We start from the raw sequence: 16952 nt of genomic DNA, 5'->3' as shown, positions 1-16952 counted from the left end.
AGAGGAAAAGAATTAAAGATTTACTTTCTGGGTAAATGACAAGCTTATCTGGATAAATGGCAGAGACTAATTACTAACTTACTAGCATTAACGCCTTTATTCACTATTTGTCTATTTCTTCATTTATTCAATCAATATTGATAGTCCTTGTGTGGCAGGCCAGGGTTTAGAACGTGCTAGAAGTACAGTCATAAGGTTTTCCAGACAATAGCTCAGCTCATGAAACTTACAATTTTGTTTTGTAGAAAGCATATGTTTACTAATCAGATTGAGAAAAAACTTTTTCTGTGAAAGTAGACAAAGAGAAAGGAAAAAAATCCATCACCCCTATATGATTGTGTAGAGAAATGAGGGGTGTTTGTTTGGTTTGGCAGGTCATCTAAGCAAAGTGCTGCAAAAGAAAAGGATTTGTTGCCTTCTCCTGCTGGGCCTGTTCCTTCAAAAGATTCAAAAACAGAGCATGGCTCTCGGAAGAGGACTATTAGTCAGTCGTCTTCCTTAAAGTCAAGTAATAACAACAACAAGGAGAATAGTAACAGCAGCAAAAGCAGTTCCTCTACATCAAAGCAGAAGAAAACTGAAGGGAAGACTTCCAGTAGCTCTAAGGAGGTCAAGGTAAGGTATGAGGGGATTTGAGCCTTTTGAAAAATCAGTCTAATCACCATGTGACCTCCCTAAAATAACACTGTACTTTGAGAAGTTTGTAAACATCTCACTACATATTTCGGCTTATCATTCTTATTTTCAAAATGCTATAATCTTGATAATAAACAAGTAGTCATCTTAAACTATAAAATTAGTAAACCAGCTGACCACTTGCTTATTGACTAATATAGAAATCTGTAATTGGAGAAAAAAAAAAGTTGGTTGTACTCTAATTTGAAATAACTCCAGTTGCTATAATTGGATTCTTGCCTATAGTTTGAAATTGACTTTGGATATTGCAGAATTAGATTTTATAAACCAGTTATAGTACATAAAATGACATTTGGTTTTGATTCAGTAAAAAAAAATGTTTTGTCTGAGCTGGAAGTTGAATTATTTCTAGAGTATATTTATAATCTAGGGGAATATTCTTGATGCTTGTACTTGAGGAATTGGATCAGAAGAGCTTTTTGAGGCTATTTAATAGATTCCTACCCTCAGTTTGCTTACCAGGTTATTTATATAGCTTTCTCTTTTTATTTTTTTATTCTCTTATTTATTGGATAGAAGTAGTTAGAAATCGAGAGAAAGGAGGAGATGGAGAGGAAGAGAGATAGAGAGACATCTGAATACCTGCTTCACTTGTGTAGCTCTCCCCCTGAGGTGGGGCCGGGGGCTTGAACCTAGGTCCTTAAGCATTGTAACATAGGCACTCAACCAGGTGCGCCACCACCTTGCCCCTTTATATAGCTTTCTCAATTGCTCTAATCTGGAACAAACTCCTTGAAAAAATTTAGAAACTAACTACATATTTAGGACTATAATTCACTGGACTATTATTTGTGATTTCAGAGTTAGAAAATTAGGCTGTTAAATGCAATTAGTTATACTTGTTATATGTTATAATTAAGTATTTTAAGTTGAGATCATTTTAATTGTGAAATCTCTTGAAATTGATATATACCAAAAAAAAAAGCATTTTCTCCAGCTGGATACCCTTCTGTAGTAGTTAAGAGAGTTTTAATTAAAAATAACTTTAGAATCTGACTGTCCAGTTGGACTCCTTCACAGTCCCACTTGTCATCTACCTATTAACTGGTTCTTCATTTTCCCATTCATTAACCATAGAATTTATGACATCTGTGCTTATTTCTGAAACTTCATCTGATGTTTTTTTAATGCTCTCATTAAGTGAGCTCCACTGTTTGTTTGGCTTCTGTTGTTTCATAAGTGAAAGTCATTATCTCTTCCTTATTGGTTTGTCAACTTCTTAAAAGCAGAAATTTGTGTCTATTTGGTGTTTTACCTAATAGTATCTCCTAGACAGTCAGGAAATATTTGCTTAGTTATAGGTACTCATTTGGTACTCAAGTTACTGATAAAATACAGACTACTTCCTGACTACTTTGATTACAAGATCTCACTGCACTCAACAGTCAATAATGCTGTACTGGTTTTGCCATTTTCCAATTTAGGCTATTATATATGGAATTATTGAAGGAAAATATATAACTGAGTTCCAAAAGATACGGGCCCAGGAGATGGCCTAGCAGCTAAAGAGCATGTCTTATGTGAGATCCTAGTTTCAATCCTTGATATGAGTACCATGGACACTACCAAGAGAATGATATGGATGGGGACTGGCTGGTAGCGTACCATACATTATAGTGCACAAGAGCCCAGGTTCAGGTCCCCCTGCTCCCCACCTACAAGGGGAATACTTTGTGAGTGGTGAAGCAGTGCTATAAGTTTCTCTGTCTCCCTTTCTCCCTTTCCCTTCCCTCTAGATTTCTGGCTGTCTCTATCCAATAAATAACTAAAGATAAAAAAAAAGAGAGAGAATGCTAGGAATGGTGGAACAGTGCTTTGGTTGTCTCTTTGTGTTCCTCTCCTCTCTTTGTTCCTCATTCACTCTCTTTTCCTAAGAATATTGAATAAAAAATAAAATGGGGGTGGTTCAGTGATAACTTGTACATGTAAAGCCCTGAGTTCATTCACTAATACCACATAAAAATATGCCTATAAGGTCATTTACAAAGATAAACCAATATACATAAAGGAAATATTTACTAATGAGAGGAGGAGAAAGGAGGGGGAGGAGGAGGGGAAAACTAGAACATCACTCTGGCACATGAGATGCTGGGAATCAAAACTCGGGACCTCACACTTGAGAATCCAACACTTTATTACACTGTGCCACTTCCCTGGCTGCAACATAACATTTTTAATAGCATATAAGTATGTTGAAATATCTGGGAACATTTTTTTAGAAACATTAGCTTTCCTTTATTAAATCTAAATTTAAACACTTATAAATCTGTCAAGCCATATAAAACAAAACTATAGTGCTAATACTACATTGCAGTGTAGTATTCAAGAAGATAATAATAAACACTGACATAGTTTTCTTTAATTTTTTATTATCTTTATTTATTTATTGGATAGAGACAGCCAGAATTTGAGAGGAAAGAGGAGATATAGAGACAAAGACAGAGAGACACCTGTAGCCCTGCTTCACCACTTGTGAAGCTTTCCTCCTGCAGGTGGAGACTGGTTGCTTGAACCTGGGCCCTTGCGCACTTTGTAACACATGCACTCAACCAGGTGTGCCACCACCTGGCCCCACATAAAGAGTTTTATAGTTTCTTAGATTCCAAGACTTTTATTTTCATTATTTGAAGTAAGTCATAATCATTAGAACTGAAAAGCTCTTATTACAACAATAATAACAACATTATATGGTTCTTTTAAAACATATTTTAAACATAAGTAGTAAAATTATATACTGTTGGGTTTTATTATACTCATTTGTGATTTTCTTTTTCATTTTAAAGTATATTCATTCGACTAGATGAGGAAGCAAGCAGTTGGGAAGACAGGCAGGGTTATGTAGCCCTTACATAAAGAACTTTATTGGTAAGACACAGAATAAAGCTTAAGAAAATGAATAGGCTTTTGAAATCTCACAGATGTGGATTTCAAACTCAGGTTCCAGGAATGTTACTTAAAAGATGCTTAGATTTAAGCAAGTTACTCAACCACCTTTAGACTGTTTTCTATTCTAACAGTAGTGCATATTTCTTAAGGTTTTTGAAGGATGAATGGCTGTACTATGTTCTTAATTTACTGTGTGATAAGTACTACACATATAGAAATGTTCCATATTGAGGGTCAGGCGGTACGGTAGCACAGCAGGTTAAGCGCACATGGTGCAAAACGCAAGGACAGGTTGAAGGATCCCAGTTTGAGCCCCGGGCTCTCCACCTGCAGGGGGTTCATTTCACAAGTGGTGAAGCAGGTCTGCAGGTGTCTGTCTTTCTCTCACCCTCTATTTTTCCCTTCCTCTCTTGATTTCTCTCTGTCCTATCCAACAACAGCATCATCAATGCCAACAATGACAATAACAAGGGCAAAAAAAAAAAAAAGTGTTCCATATTGTTACTTCTATTTTAATTAACCAGTAAATATTGCTCCAAAAATTACCACCAATCTGTTATTATATTTGTATCTTTTCTACTTTACTATGTTTTAACAAGTGCCAGGCCAGAACCTGGAAATGCCTTTAATTTTAGAATGAATAATTTTGGTTATATAGACTGGACCCATTCTGTAAAAACAAAGTGTATACTCTTGAGTCCAGAGAGAGAGTTCATCTGTAAATGCTCTCATTGCCATACAGGTGACCAGGTTCAAGTGTTGACACCACATGGGAGTTTCTATGTCAGTGGAGTAAGCTTCAGTACTGTGGTGTGTCTGTCTGACCATACTTCTGCATATATATCTCTTAAAAAAGTAGGCTGAGAGTGGTGAAATCATGTACCCTGATTCCACCAAAAAAAAAAGTAAAAATAAGAGAAAAAGTTTGCATTCTAAAATTCAAAAAAATATATATTTTTAATCTTTTTTAAATTTTTTGATATTTATTCCCTTTTTTTGCCCTTGTTGTTTTATTGTTGTAGTTATTACTGATGTCATTATTGTTTGATAGGACAGAGAGAAACGGAGAGAGGAATGGAAGGCAGAGAGGGGGAGAGAAAGATAGACACCTGCAGACCTGCTTCACTGCTTGTGAAGCGACTCCCCTGCAAGTGAGGAGCCGGGGCTTGAACCTGGATCCTTACTCCAGTCCTTGTGTTTTGTGCCACATGTGCTGAACCTGCTGTGCTACCACCCAACTCCCCAAAATATTTTTTTAAATATTTATTTATTCCCTTTTGTTGCCCTTGTTTTTTTTATTGTAGTTATGTTGTTGTTGTTATTCATGTCATTGTTGTTGGATAGGACAGAGAGAAGTGGAGCGAGGAGGGGAAGACAGAGAGGAGGAGAGAAAGACAGACACCTGCAGACCTGCTTCACTGCCTGTGAAATAATTCCCCTGCAGGTGGGGAGCCGGGGGCTCGAACTGGGATCCTTACCTGCATTTAACTGTGCTACCGCCCGACTCCCTCAAAGATATTTTATACACGGAAATGATTACTCAAGGCAATAGGATGTTATGTTCTTCCTGCTATTGGTTCGAGAGATACTTAATGAAATCTTTGTTTTCATTATAATCCCAGTTTTCAACATAGTTACATTTATTTATTGTCAGGAAAAGACTTCAAGTAGTTCTTCTAACTGTCCTTCATCTACACCAACTCCTGAAGCTTCTAAACCTCGAAGAACAAAGCTCTCCTTCGATGACAGGTGAGAGAAATTTAAAAGAATTGTAATGTATTTAAGAAATGTTGAAGGCTGGGGAGACAGCTAATAATGGTTATGCAAAAAGCTTTCATACCTGAGGCACTGAAGGTAGCAGATTCAACCCCCAGCAGCACCATCATCCAGGGCTGAGCAGTGCTTTGGTCTTTCTCTGTGTATCTTTTTCTCTCTCTCATTAAAAAATAAATAAATGTTAAAAAAAAAAAAAAGAATGAAAAAGAAATTGTTTAGTCGCTGGTAGAGCACCAGCCTTGCACACCTGAGGTTCCCAATTTAGTCCCTGACACCTCTTGTATTAAAGTGATGTTCTGGCTTGTCTCTCTGTCTCATATGAAAATCTCTTATGTGGTGTATTGCACCAAAGTAAAAGACTGGGGTGGGTTGGGGGCGAGGGTTCAGGTCCTGTAACATGATGGCAGAGGAGGACCTAGTGGGGGCTGAATTGTCATGTGGAAAACTGAGAAATATTATGCATGTACAGACTATTGTGCTTTACTGCCAACTGTAAACCATTAATCCCCCAGTAAAGAAATAAAAAAAAAAGAAAATCTCTTATGTAGTAAACAAAATAAGTATTTTTAAATGTTAAAAGAGAAAAATAAGTTCAAATCAACTTATAAGAAACTGATTTTAATTTCAGTAGCTAGAAGAATTCATGTTCTACAGAATATTCTGCTTTTACCCACTAGTTCCAGTATTGCTTCTTTAAGTAACATAATGACTCCTGGGAGTTTAAGTGATGTATCTTCCAGTAGAACCTTACCCGTTGCCACTCTTTAAAACAGGAGTTTTCCTAAATAAAGAGAGCTTTGATACTTGTCTTCTCCATTTTGATCAAAGAATAGTCCTTTGACTCTCATATTATATACTCTAAATCTTTTAGACAATTAGGGTTAAGGTAGTCTTTAGTAGTAAGTAACATGCTCTTAGCCTGAAATGAATGTTTAGTAATGACTTACTTTCTTTAGTTGAGCACATGAAAGCTATGGGGCACAAAGACTAAATGATCAATTATTATGAAAATGTAAGTATGCAAGTATTATTTACAATAAAATTTACATTGCAGAAATTATTCAGCAGACCATTATTTACAAGAAGCGAAAAAGCTAAAGCACAATGCAGATGCACTGGTATGTAAATATTCTCATATTTATGTATGTGATCAAATTAGCTTAGATCTTCATTTGTTGTTTGTTTCTGTATATCAGTGCATTTCCCATCACTTTACTCTTCTTCAGTCTGATAGGTTTGAGAAAGCTGTATACTATCTTGATGCTGTGGTATCCTTCATTGAATGTGGGAATGCATTAGAGAAAAATGCTCAGGAATCCAAATCCCCATTCCTTATGTATTCAGAGACGGCAGATCTCATCAAGTAAGTGGGAAAACTTGCCATACCATTGGCAGTATTATTTGGCTCATCTAGAAAAGGTCTAATTTGATTGCAGTCATGTGTTGCTTGAAAACAGGTTTGCAATCTGAGAAATGTGTTGCTAGCCAATTTCATCATTATGTAGATGGTTCACAAATCTAGATTATAGAGCCTGCTACAAAGCCTGGCTATATAACAGGTAATAACCTGTTGGAACCACCATCACTTGTTAATGCATATAGAGTAAAGGCAAAATGCGCTTAATCTTTTATTGCCCTCAGAACTATATTCAGTAGGTATTTTTGCCTTTGTTTCACTTTGATTTTAATGTTTTAAGGATTAAGGTCATAAGACCGAGATGTAATATGTGCATATACATTATATCATTATATCATTTGAGCATTATATGTTTTATCATGTTATTTCAATTCACAGGTACACTATGAAGCTAAAGAATTACTTGGCACCTGATGCTACACCTGCAGATAAAAGACTTACAGTACTTTGGTAAGTGTTTGTGCCAGCCTCTGCTACATTTCAGGCAGTTCCATTATAAATTGTCCTGTTTATGTTGACCTGACAGTAACTTTAAATAAGCCTTTCATTACTCAATCATAAGTCTGTAATGGGTAAAGTAAATAGTAACTTGATTCCTAGCCAGCAAGGTAAATCACCTGAAAGGGCTCCTGCTTTGCCATGAGTGTCACCCAGGTTCAATCCCAGCTCTCACACACTGGGCTGGGGGAAGCTTTGTTATGGTGGTGTTTTCCTTCTCTTCCTCTGTCTCTGTCTCTTTCTATCTGAAAAAGCCATCCCAGAGCAGTAAAGCCCCAAGGGAAACATAACAAAAGCTTAATCCCTATTGAGATATTTTAGTAGTTGTCAGTCTCTGACCCATTACTCTTCTTGACAAAAACTTTGGTAGAGTAGGACTGTTGTTAGAACCTTCCATTGTCAAGCATTTGCTTTCCTAGACATTTCTTTTCCCATTTTCTCCCCTCACCCCATATATGTGTGTATGGGTCTATGTGTATGTGCACATGTATACCTTCCTTAGATAACAAACCTTTGGCTTGCTCAGAAGAAAAAAAGGATTTTTATGTTTGGTCTTTGGGAGGTATTATCTTTTCATTTGTTATAGATACTTAACTTGTCATTGTATTTAACAATTAGAAATGAAGTTATAGATACAACTGACATGGTCCTGGGGACTAGGAACAAGTTCACACTACACAATACATACTTCACAGTGTGAAAGGACCCTGGCAGAGACCTTGGCCGCCACATGGGAGCACCTGCACAGTGGGAGCTTCCTGAGCTGTAGAGTGGTGCTATAATGTCTCTTTTTTTCACACACACACACCCCCTTCCCTCTCTGTCTCTCACCCTATATGGAGAGGTGGTGACAGGGTTGAGGTGGGGAGGCTTGAGGGGAGAATCTTCTGGGAATAGTGGTATCAAGCAGGCACAGAGCCTTAGTGAAAACCTTGACAGCACAAACAGAAAGTTAACATGGTTCTTTTTGCCACAGACTTTATAGACTAATGTAAAAAGAAAGTAATCAAATTACCACACAGTTTTTTTGGGAAAAAATTTAAGTATAATGTGAACATGTACAGGTCTGGGTGATGGGAATTTTCCTTTTTTATTAGCTAGACGACAGTCATTGAGGGGTTTAAATGATTACAAAGGTAATTGATCATTATGAAGTAGGGTCTTTCTGAACCATGTTAGAAAGCCTAGTATATTGTTCATCAGAGCTGTAATATTTATTTTTATTATTATTATTCCCCAGTGCACTCCTCAGCTCTGGCATATGGTGGTGCTGGGGATTGAACCTGGAACTTTGGAGCCTCAAACTTTTCGTCTTTTTGTATAACCATTATGCTCTCTTCCCCCACCCAGAGATGTAATATTTATAATTAAGTTCCCTATCTTTTAAGATAATTATAATTTAATGTACATATTCTGCTTCTGAGCAGTTTTTTAATACATGTATTAAAATAATATTTTAGATTTTGATCTTTGAATGTTAGCAAATAAGACTACTCCCATAATCCTTCCCTTTTGGGAGTATGCACCATTAAAAAAACAAAAAGTCTTGGGGCCAGGTGGTGGCGCGCCTGGTTGAATACACGTTACAGTGTGCAAGGACCCAGGTTCAAGCCCCTGGTCCCCCCCACCTGCAGGGGGAAAGCTTCACGAGTGGTGACACAGGTCTGCAGGTGTCTCTCTGTCTCTCTCCTTCTCTCTCTCCCTGTTCCTTCTCGATTTCTGGCTGTTTCTATCCATAAATAAAGATAATGAAAAAAAGTTTATTTTAAAAAAAGTCTTTTAGTTTTGACTAAGGGCTAGCATTGTTGACCTTATGCCATGATCTGCTCACATAAACCACTTGTACTCTTACATAATGCCAAGGCTGTCTGTGCAGGTATAGCCAGAACCTGCTTTTCTGATAAATAAGCTTCCTTTTTCCATTGGCTAGCCTGCGATGCCAGTCTTTGCTATATCTGAGGCTGTTCAAACTGAAGAAGGAAAATGCTCTGAAGTACTCAAAGACACTCACAGAGCATCTAAAGGTAAGTGATCAAGACAGGAGGAGACAAAGTTCATAGTCTTTTATTCCCATCCTAGAAGTACCTTCATGGTTTCCCTGCCATAGAGGGGGAGGTACTACTATTTGGGAAGTTTCAAATTATGTTTGAGATTTTCTGGAAAGTTTTTACATGCACTTGTGTGTGACTGTGACTTATGTAGCTACTTAAGTAATTAGCTCTTGGTGATATTTAAGTAGATGGAGTCTTTTCTATCATGGAACCTAACATGTTATTTCAAGATGGTCGTTTGTCATCATTCTTTAGACTTTCTTAGTTTCCTAAAATGTCTTCCTATGTTTTGGGGTGTGTATTTTTGTTGTTGTTGTTGTTGTTTTCTTTTTTACTAGAGCAGTGCACCGCTCTGGCTTATAGTATTATGAGAGATTGAACCTGGGACTTTAGAACCTCAGACATCAAAGTCTTTTTTGCATAGTCATTATGCTATGTCCTCTACCTACTATAATTTTTTTTTACAGTATCACATAAATCTTCCTTAAATCCTGCTCTCTTTATAACTTGGAGTTCTTTAGTGATTTATTATTGCCTGCAGGGTCAAGTACAAACTTCTTATGCTGACCATAAGTCCACCAAGGCTCCTCTGTTGTTCCTTGTCAAAACCTTTGCTCCAGAAAAACTCCATGGCTCACAGGCATCTGCTTTTCTGCAGCCTTTCTACTTTGCAGGACTCACCTCTCTATGCTTCCTCCCCTCCTCCATAGCCACCTCAGTGTAGCTCATTTTTCTCTCTTCCTCTAAGTCTTCTTGAACACCCCCAGTTCTCAGGTAAATAATTCTTTTACACACTTAAGTGTTTGTGTGCGCACATGCCCACACAAAATATGGGTTTTTTAATCTATAAAGCTTCTTAAGATTGATTCAGGTCCAATGCTTTTGAATATGTTTAGTATCTAGTAAGTAGCATTGATTTGGGGTTTTGTCTTTTCCTAAATGCATTTTATTTTTCTTCACAGAATTCTTACAATAATTCTCAAGCACCGTCACCTGGCTTGGGAAGGTAGGTATATTTTTTTATTCTATGAAATATTTTTTATGAACTCAGTGAGATTGCTCACCTGGTAGGGAACCTAACGTCCTACACACAGAAGCAGGTTGATTACCTTAGACTCTCTACCCCTCTCTTTGTCTCTGTCAATCTCTGTGTCTCTCTCTGCCTGAAAAAGTCAACCTAGAGTGGCAAAACTGTGAATATCCAAGGCCCTTGTGTTATCAGAGAGAGGAAGAAATACTACATATGACAAATCTTGTTTTGTTTTTTGCCATCAGGGTTTTTACTGGGGCTTCATGTCTTCACGATTCTACTGCTCCTAGCAAACATTCTTTTTTAAAAAAGTTTCTTGTTTTTTGATAGAGATGGGGAGAGAGAGAGTAGACAGCATAATATTGCTCCACTGTTTGTGGAGTCTTTTGTGCGTCTTCCATATAATGGCCAGAAGCTCAAACTTTGGTCCTCTCACATGGTAAAGTGTTGGCTCTATCAGGCGACAAGCTTAATTTATATATAAAAGCAGAATTGCTGCTAGGGTAATATTTCAATAGTAGAGCTCCAGGTATTCATGCCCTAGGCTCACGATTCCAGGTTTAATCTCTAGCACAACCACAAGTGACAACTAAACAGTGTTTTCATCTCTGTCCATGTCTCTCATTGAAACAAATAAAAATCTTAAGGCTGAGAGTGGCACAGTAGGTAGCACACCAGACTTGCTTACATGAGGTCCCAAGTTCAATTCCAGCACTGAATATGCCAGAGTAACATTCTATTCCTGTTTCTATTGTTAAAAAAAAAAAAACACCTAGTTTTAAAAATCTTTCAAATTTTTTATTTGTGGTTAATAGTAGGTTATAAGATTGTAAGATTACAGTGTTCCACACACACCACCAAAGTTCTGTGTCCCCATCCTCTCACCTCCCAAAGATAATCACTGTAGTTCTCACAAGTCTTACGGTTCACTTGCTGTAAGTTCATGTATATCAGATCTCTATGATTCCACATATGGACGTTGTCTTTCATCTCTTATTTTGCTAAGCATAATTATCTCCAGTTTCATTCCTTTTGTCCTAAAGGACACGATATCATCTTTTTTAATTATAGAGTAGTATTCCTTAGAATATATATCCCATAACTTCTTTAACCAATCATCTGTTGATGGGCATTTAGCCTGCTTCCACTCTTTGGCTTTTATGAATAATGCAGCTATGAACATAGGGATGTATATGTCCCTTCTAATTATTGTTTGAGTGTCCTTTGGATCAATACCTAACAGGTTTTTCTGGATCATAAGGTAGTTACATTTTTTTTGTTTAAGGTCTCTCCATACAATCTTCCAAAGGGGCTTCACCAATTTGCATACCCACCAGCAGTGTAGCAGAGTTCCTTTTTCCCCCACAACCTACCTAACATTTATCATTTCCTGACTTGTTAATGAAAATTATTCATTCTCTCAGGTGTGAGATGGTATCTTGATTTAACTTTAATTTGTATTTTTTTTATTATTAAAATTTTTTAAAAATATTTATTCCCATTTGTTGCCCTTGTTTTATTGTTGTAATTATTGTTGTTATTGATGTCGTCATTCTTGGATAGGAAAGAGAGAAATGGAGAGAGGAGGGGAAGAGAAAGACACCTGCAGACCTACTTCACTGCCTGTGAAGCAACCCCCCTTGCAGGTGGGGAGCCAGGGACTGCAACCGGGATCCTTATGCTGGTCCTTGCGCTTTGCGCCACGTGTGTTTAACCCACTGCGCTACCACCTGACTCCCTAATTTGTATTTCTCTAATGATAAGTGAGGTGGAACATTTCTCCAGGTGTCCGTTTAGTTCTTTGGCCCAAATTTTTATTGGGTTATTTTTACTTGTTTTATAAATCTGTACCAATTCTGTATAGATGTTCAGTTCAGTTGCTTATCGGATATGTGATGTGCAAATATCTTCTCCCATTTACTAGTTGTTAGGTTATGCCTATGTAGTTACTTTCAATGTATAGAAGCTCTTTATTTTCATGTAATTTATTTATTTACCCTTTTTCAGTTTCCCATGCCCATGGAGTTGAGTCTCCAAATACATCTTTGATGTGAATATCTTCTACTTATTTATTATTGGATAGAGAAATTGAGATGGGAGGAGGGAGACAGAGGAGAGACACACTTGCAGTTCTACTTCACCACTTATGAAGCTTTTCCCTTTCATGGGGCTTGATCCTAGATTCTTGGAACACTGTGATGTGTGTGTGTGCCTAACCAGGTGTGAAACAGCACTTAACCAAGTGCACCACCACCCAACCCCAACACCCTGAATTTTTTCCCTATAACTACAAGGAAGTTTCTCACCAGATAATCCCCAGTGTTTGGCTTTTTCCTTTTCCTCTCCCCTAATGGTCTTGTGCATTTCCACAAATTTTAATACTGCTGAAAAGAACCTTCCAATTTTTCTTCTTTATTTTATTTATTTTTATTTTTTCTTTCATTTATAATATGGAAACATTGACAAGACCACAGGACAAGAGGTGTACATCTCCACACAATGCTCACCCCCCAGATCTCCACATCCAATTCTCTACCCCGACAGCATTTAAGGTGTTTTCTAAGGCAAAGATAATTGGACATGATTGTGGTTGATTTAGAAAACTAGAGGGCCAGATGGTGGCACAACAGGTTAAGCATGCATGGTGTGAAGCGCAAGGACCGGCGTAGGACCGGCGTAAGGATCCTGGTTGGAGCCTCCGGCTCACCACCTGTGGAGGGGGGTGAGGGGGTCACTTCACAAGAGATGAAGCAGGTCTGCAGGTGTCTATCTTTCTCTCCCCCTCTCTATCTCCCCCTCCTCTCTCCATTTCTGTCTGTCCTTCCAACAACTACAACATCAGTGGCAACAATAACAACAACAAGGGCAACAAAATGAGAAAAAATGGTCTCCAGGAGCAGTGGATGCCTAGTGCAGGCACCAAGACCAAGCAATAACCCTGGGGAGGGGGGGACAACTGACATCACAGTGTTTTGTGTTAGTTGTTAATTCCACTTTTTATACCAATTTAAAAATAATTACATGCCAAAATAGGTGAAGGTGTGTGGTAGTGAATAGATCTAGCTTCCAGTCAACAAGGTGCGTGGCTTCCTTAGTTCTTTTCCATCCCTTGGTCTGATGCCATACATCGTAACTGAATCTAGATTAGAGTATACGTCACTGTAACCTTTAGCTAGCTAAGCACCTAGAATAAGCATTGCACTTCTTTGGCAACCTTTCCACTTTAGAGCCTAAGGAGGTGGCCTGCATATAAAAGCACATGCCTCCATTCCTGAGACCTCATGTTTGACCTCCAGCACCGTGTGAGAGCACCAAAAAACAAAACCCTGTTTCACCATGGATAGTGGAATAGTGCTTTGGTGTCTCTCAAAAGAAAAAAAAATGTTTTTAATTTTTAATTGGATGGGGTGAGAGTTTCATTGGTATCATGTGCTGAGGCCCTGAGTTTATGCCAGCACCATGTTAAAAACATTTTGGGGGGGGGGGGGGGGGGCTGAGTGATGGCGCACTTGGTTGAGCACACACACATGACTATAGTGTGTAAGAACCATGGGATTCACGCCCCTAGTCCCCGCTTGCAGGGAGGAAGCTTCTTAAGTGGAGAAGCACTGTTGCAGGTGTCCCCCCTCCTCTTTCGCACTCCCTCCCCCCCCCCACCTTTCTCTCCCTTTCTATTTACCCTTCCCTCTCAACTTCTTCTCTATTAAAAAAAATTCATAAAAAAGAAGTTGTATTACAGTAATTTCAGCATATGTGAATAAGCTTCATGTTTCTCTTTGTGTAGCAAAGCTGTGGGAATGCCTTCCCCTGTTTCTCCAAAGCTGTCACCAGGCAATTCAGGAAATTATTCTTCTGGGGCCAGTAGTGCTTCCGCAAGTGGTTCTTCAGTTACCATTCCACACAGGATCCACCTGATGGCAGCCAGCTATGTTCAGGTTACATCCAACTTTCTCTACGCCACCGAAATTTGGGACCAAGCTGAACAGCTTTCCAAAGAGCAAAAAGGTTAGTAGATTTCTGGAGGAATGAATAGACTTGATAAAGCAGCTTTTATAGAGAGTGAGTGTATTTTGCACACTGCAGACTATTAGATTGCACACTGTAGATTATTTACCAGGTAGAGCATGCTTTCCCATGCACAAGGATCCAGTTTTGATCCCCTGACCACTACAGGGGAACACCTGCACAGGGGCAAGCTTCCTAAGTGGTTAAGTAGTGCTGTGGTGCCTCTCCTTCCTTCTCTCTCTCTCCTTATCCCCCCCCCCCCCCCGTATTTTATTTAATTTTATTAGTGACAGAGATGGAGAAAAAGACCAGTGTATTCCTCAGCTCTGGTTTATAGTGGTGCTAGGGATTGAACCTGGTGTGTTGGAATCTCAGTCATGAAAGTCTTCTGTGGGGGTCGGGCGGTGGCGCGGTGGGTTAAGCGCACGTGGCGCATAGCGCAAGGACCGGCCTAAGGATCCCGGTTCGAGCCCTGGCTCTCCACCTGCAGGGGAGTCGCTTCACAGGCGGTGAAGCAGGTCTGCAGGTGTCTTATGTTTCTCTCCCCATGTCTGTCTTCCCCTCCTCTCTCCATCTCTCTCTGTCCTATCCAACAACGAACAACATCAACAGTGGTAATAATAATAACCACAATGAGGCTACAACAACAAGGGTAACAAAAGGGGGGAAAAATGGCCTCCAGAAGCGGTGGATTCCTGGTACAGGCACCGAGCCCAGCAATAACCCTGGAGGAAAAAAAAGTCTTTTGCATAACCATTATGTTGCCTCCCCAGCCCTTCTCTTCATCTTTCTCTTTCTGTCTCTCATCCTCTGTTTAGAAAAAAATAAAAACCTTGGGGCTGTGTGGTGGCGCACCTGGTTGAGCACACATGTTACAATGTGCAAGGACCCAAGTTCGAGTCCCCAGTCCCCACCACAGGGGGAAAGCTTCACAAGTGGTGAAGCATTGCTGCAGGTGTCTGTCTCTTTCCCTCTCTATCCCCCCCTCCTTCCCTCTTGATTTCTGGCTGTCTCTACCCAATAAAGATAATAAATAAATAAATAAATAAACCTTTAAATGTAGTTCATACTATAAAAATAATATTTGTAACATAATATATTTGTTGGATGGTTAATAGTCACTTTGGCTATAATCGCAGTATTGCATCCAGACGATTTATATATATGAAATGTCCATATTACATTTTTAGGTATGTTGGAAGAAGGTTATGTGATAAAAGAGATTACAAAATGAATAGATTTCTAATTTTCCTTAGTATTAGGTCATTTGAGGTTTTGTGTCTTAAGTTTAATTGCTCTCATTGAAAATTACAAGGTATTTAATGCTCTTGCAGAAAAGTGGTATATAAATCCCATATTAATTTAGTCATTTTTATTTACAAATATGTTTGTATAGTGTTTCTTCAGGTAGATCCTTTATAAAGTACTGAAGTGTCAATGATTGTGACCTTTGATCACAGACTACATTTATGAATAGGTAATCATATTAAAAAGATCAATGTTGGGGGTCAGGCAGTAGCACAGAGGGTTAAGCGCACATGGTGCAAAGCGCCAGGACCAATATAAGGATCCTGGTTTGAGCCCCTGGCTCCCCACCTGCAGGGGGGGGTCTATCTTCCCCTCCTCTCGATTTCTCTGTCCTATCCAACAACAATGATCGCAGTAATAATAATAACAACAGCAATAACCAACAAGGGCAACAAAAGGGAAAAATGGCCTCTAGGAGTAGTGGATTTGTAGTGCAGGCACCAAGCCCCAGCAATAGCCCTGGAGGCACAAAAAGGAAAAAAAAAAGATGAATGTTATGTGTGCCTGTTGAAACAGTCATTTCACAATCTATGTATAGGGAATCTCAGTCCATATGCCTGAAATATGTCCTGTGATACAATGTTTCCCACGAAATGTGGGAAAGTAGAGAAGTACTCAAGATTTCTATCCCTGAAGAATGGAACTAGTGATCAAATGGTAGAAGAAGAAATGCCAACATTAACATAAAGTTGAGTCTTTATGGTTGGAGAGAGAGTTCACCAGCCAGCACATGACCCAGGTTCACATTCCAGCACAACATGGGAAGTGCTTTGGCACTTGAGGAAGCACTGTTGGCATTGTGTCTATCTGTCTATCTGAATGAAAAAACTGTTCAATAGTGGTTAAATCGAATGTGTGAGGCCCCAGCTACACATACACACATATCATTTTATTAAAAACTAACTTTGGGGACTGAGGTGGTAGTATAATTGTTATGCAAAAGAATTTCTTGCTTGAAGTTCACAGGTTTCAGGTTCAGTGGCCAGCACCACTTTAGTCAGAATTGAGCAGTGCTCTAATATAAATCTTATATAAATTAATTAACTAATTAATTAATAAGTACTAGTTTGGGGTCCAGGAAATAACTCATCTTGTAAGGCAATATACACTTTGCCATGCTGTAGACAGACCCAGGTTTAACCATCAGCATCACATGGGATTACCTGCATCAGAGAAAGCTTCATGAATTGTGTGGGCCAGTGCTATGGTGTCTCTTCAGTGCTTGTGAAGTGACAGCCCCCCCCCCACCTCCCCACTCTCCTCTGTTGCTGAGCGAGGGGCTTGA

The 16952-nt window shown here is 38.9% G+C and overlaps 1 protein-coding gene across 5 annotated transcripts in view; it reads left to right on the top strand.

Moving 5' to 3' along the window:
• AFF4 (ALF transcription elongation factor 4) overlaps nt 1–16952 on the top strand; it is a 102623-nt gene that overhangs the window by 78142 nt on the left and 7529 nt on the right. For all 5 annotated transcript variants that reach the window (XM_060178022.1, XM_060178017.1, XM_007519917.3 and 2 more), the window contains 8 exons: nt 375–615; nt 5237–5331; nt 6413–6476; nt 6585–6721; nt 7154–7225; nt 9204–9297; nt 10287–10330; nt 14139–14359. In XM_060178022.1, coding sequence (XP_060034005.1) covers nt 375–615; nt 5237–5331; nt 6413–6476; nt 6585–6721; nt 7154–7225; nt 9204–9297; nt 10287–10330; nt 14139–14359 — 968 coding nt within the window. The remainder of the gene's footprint in view (nt 1–374; nt 616–5236; nt 5332–6412; nt 6477–6584; nt 6722–7153; nt 7226–9203; nt 9298–10286; nt 10331–14138; nt 14360–16952) is intronic.

The sequence above is a fragment of the Erinaceus europaeus genome, chromosome 2, assembly GCF_950295315.1.
Source record: "Erinaceus europaeus chromosome 2, mEriEur2.1, whole genome shotgun sequence".
Classification (NCBI taxonomy): Eukaryota; Metazoa; Chordata; class Mammalia; order Eulipotyphla; family Erinaceidae; genus Erinaceus; species Erinaceus europaeus.
Note: the sequence above shows the minus strand (reverse complement) of the source record. Positions and strands in the feature narration are given on the sequence as shown.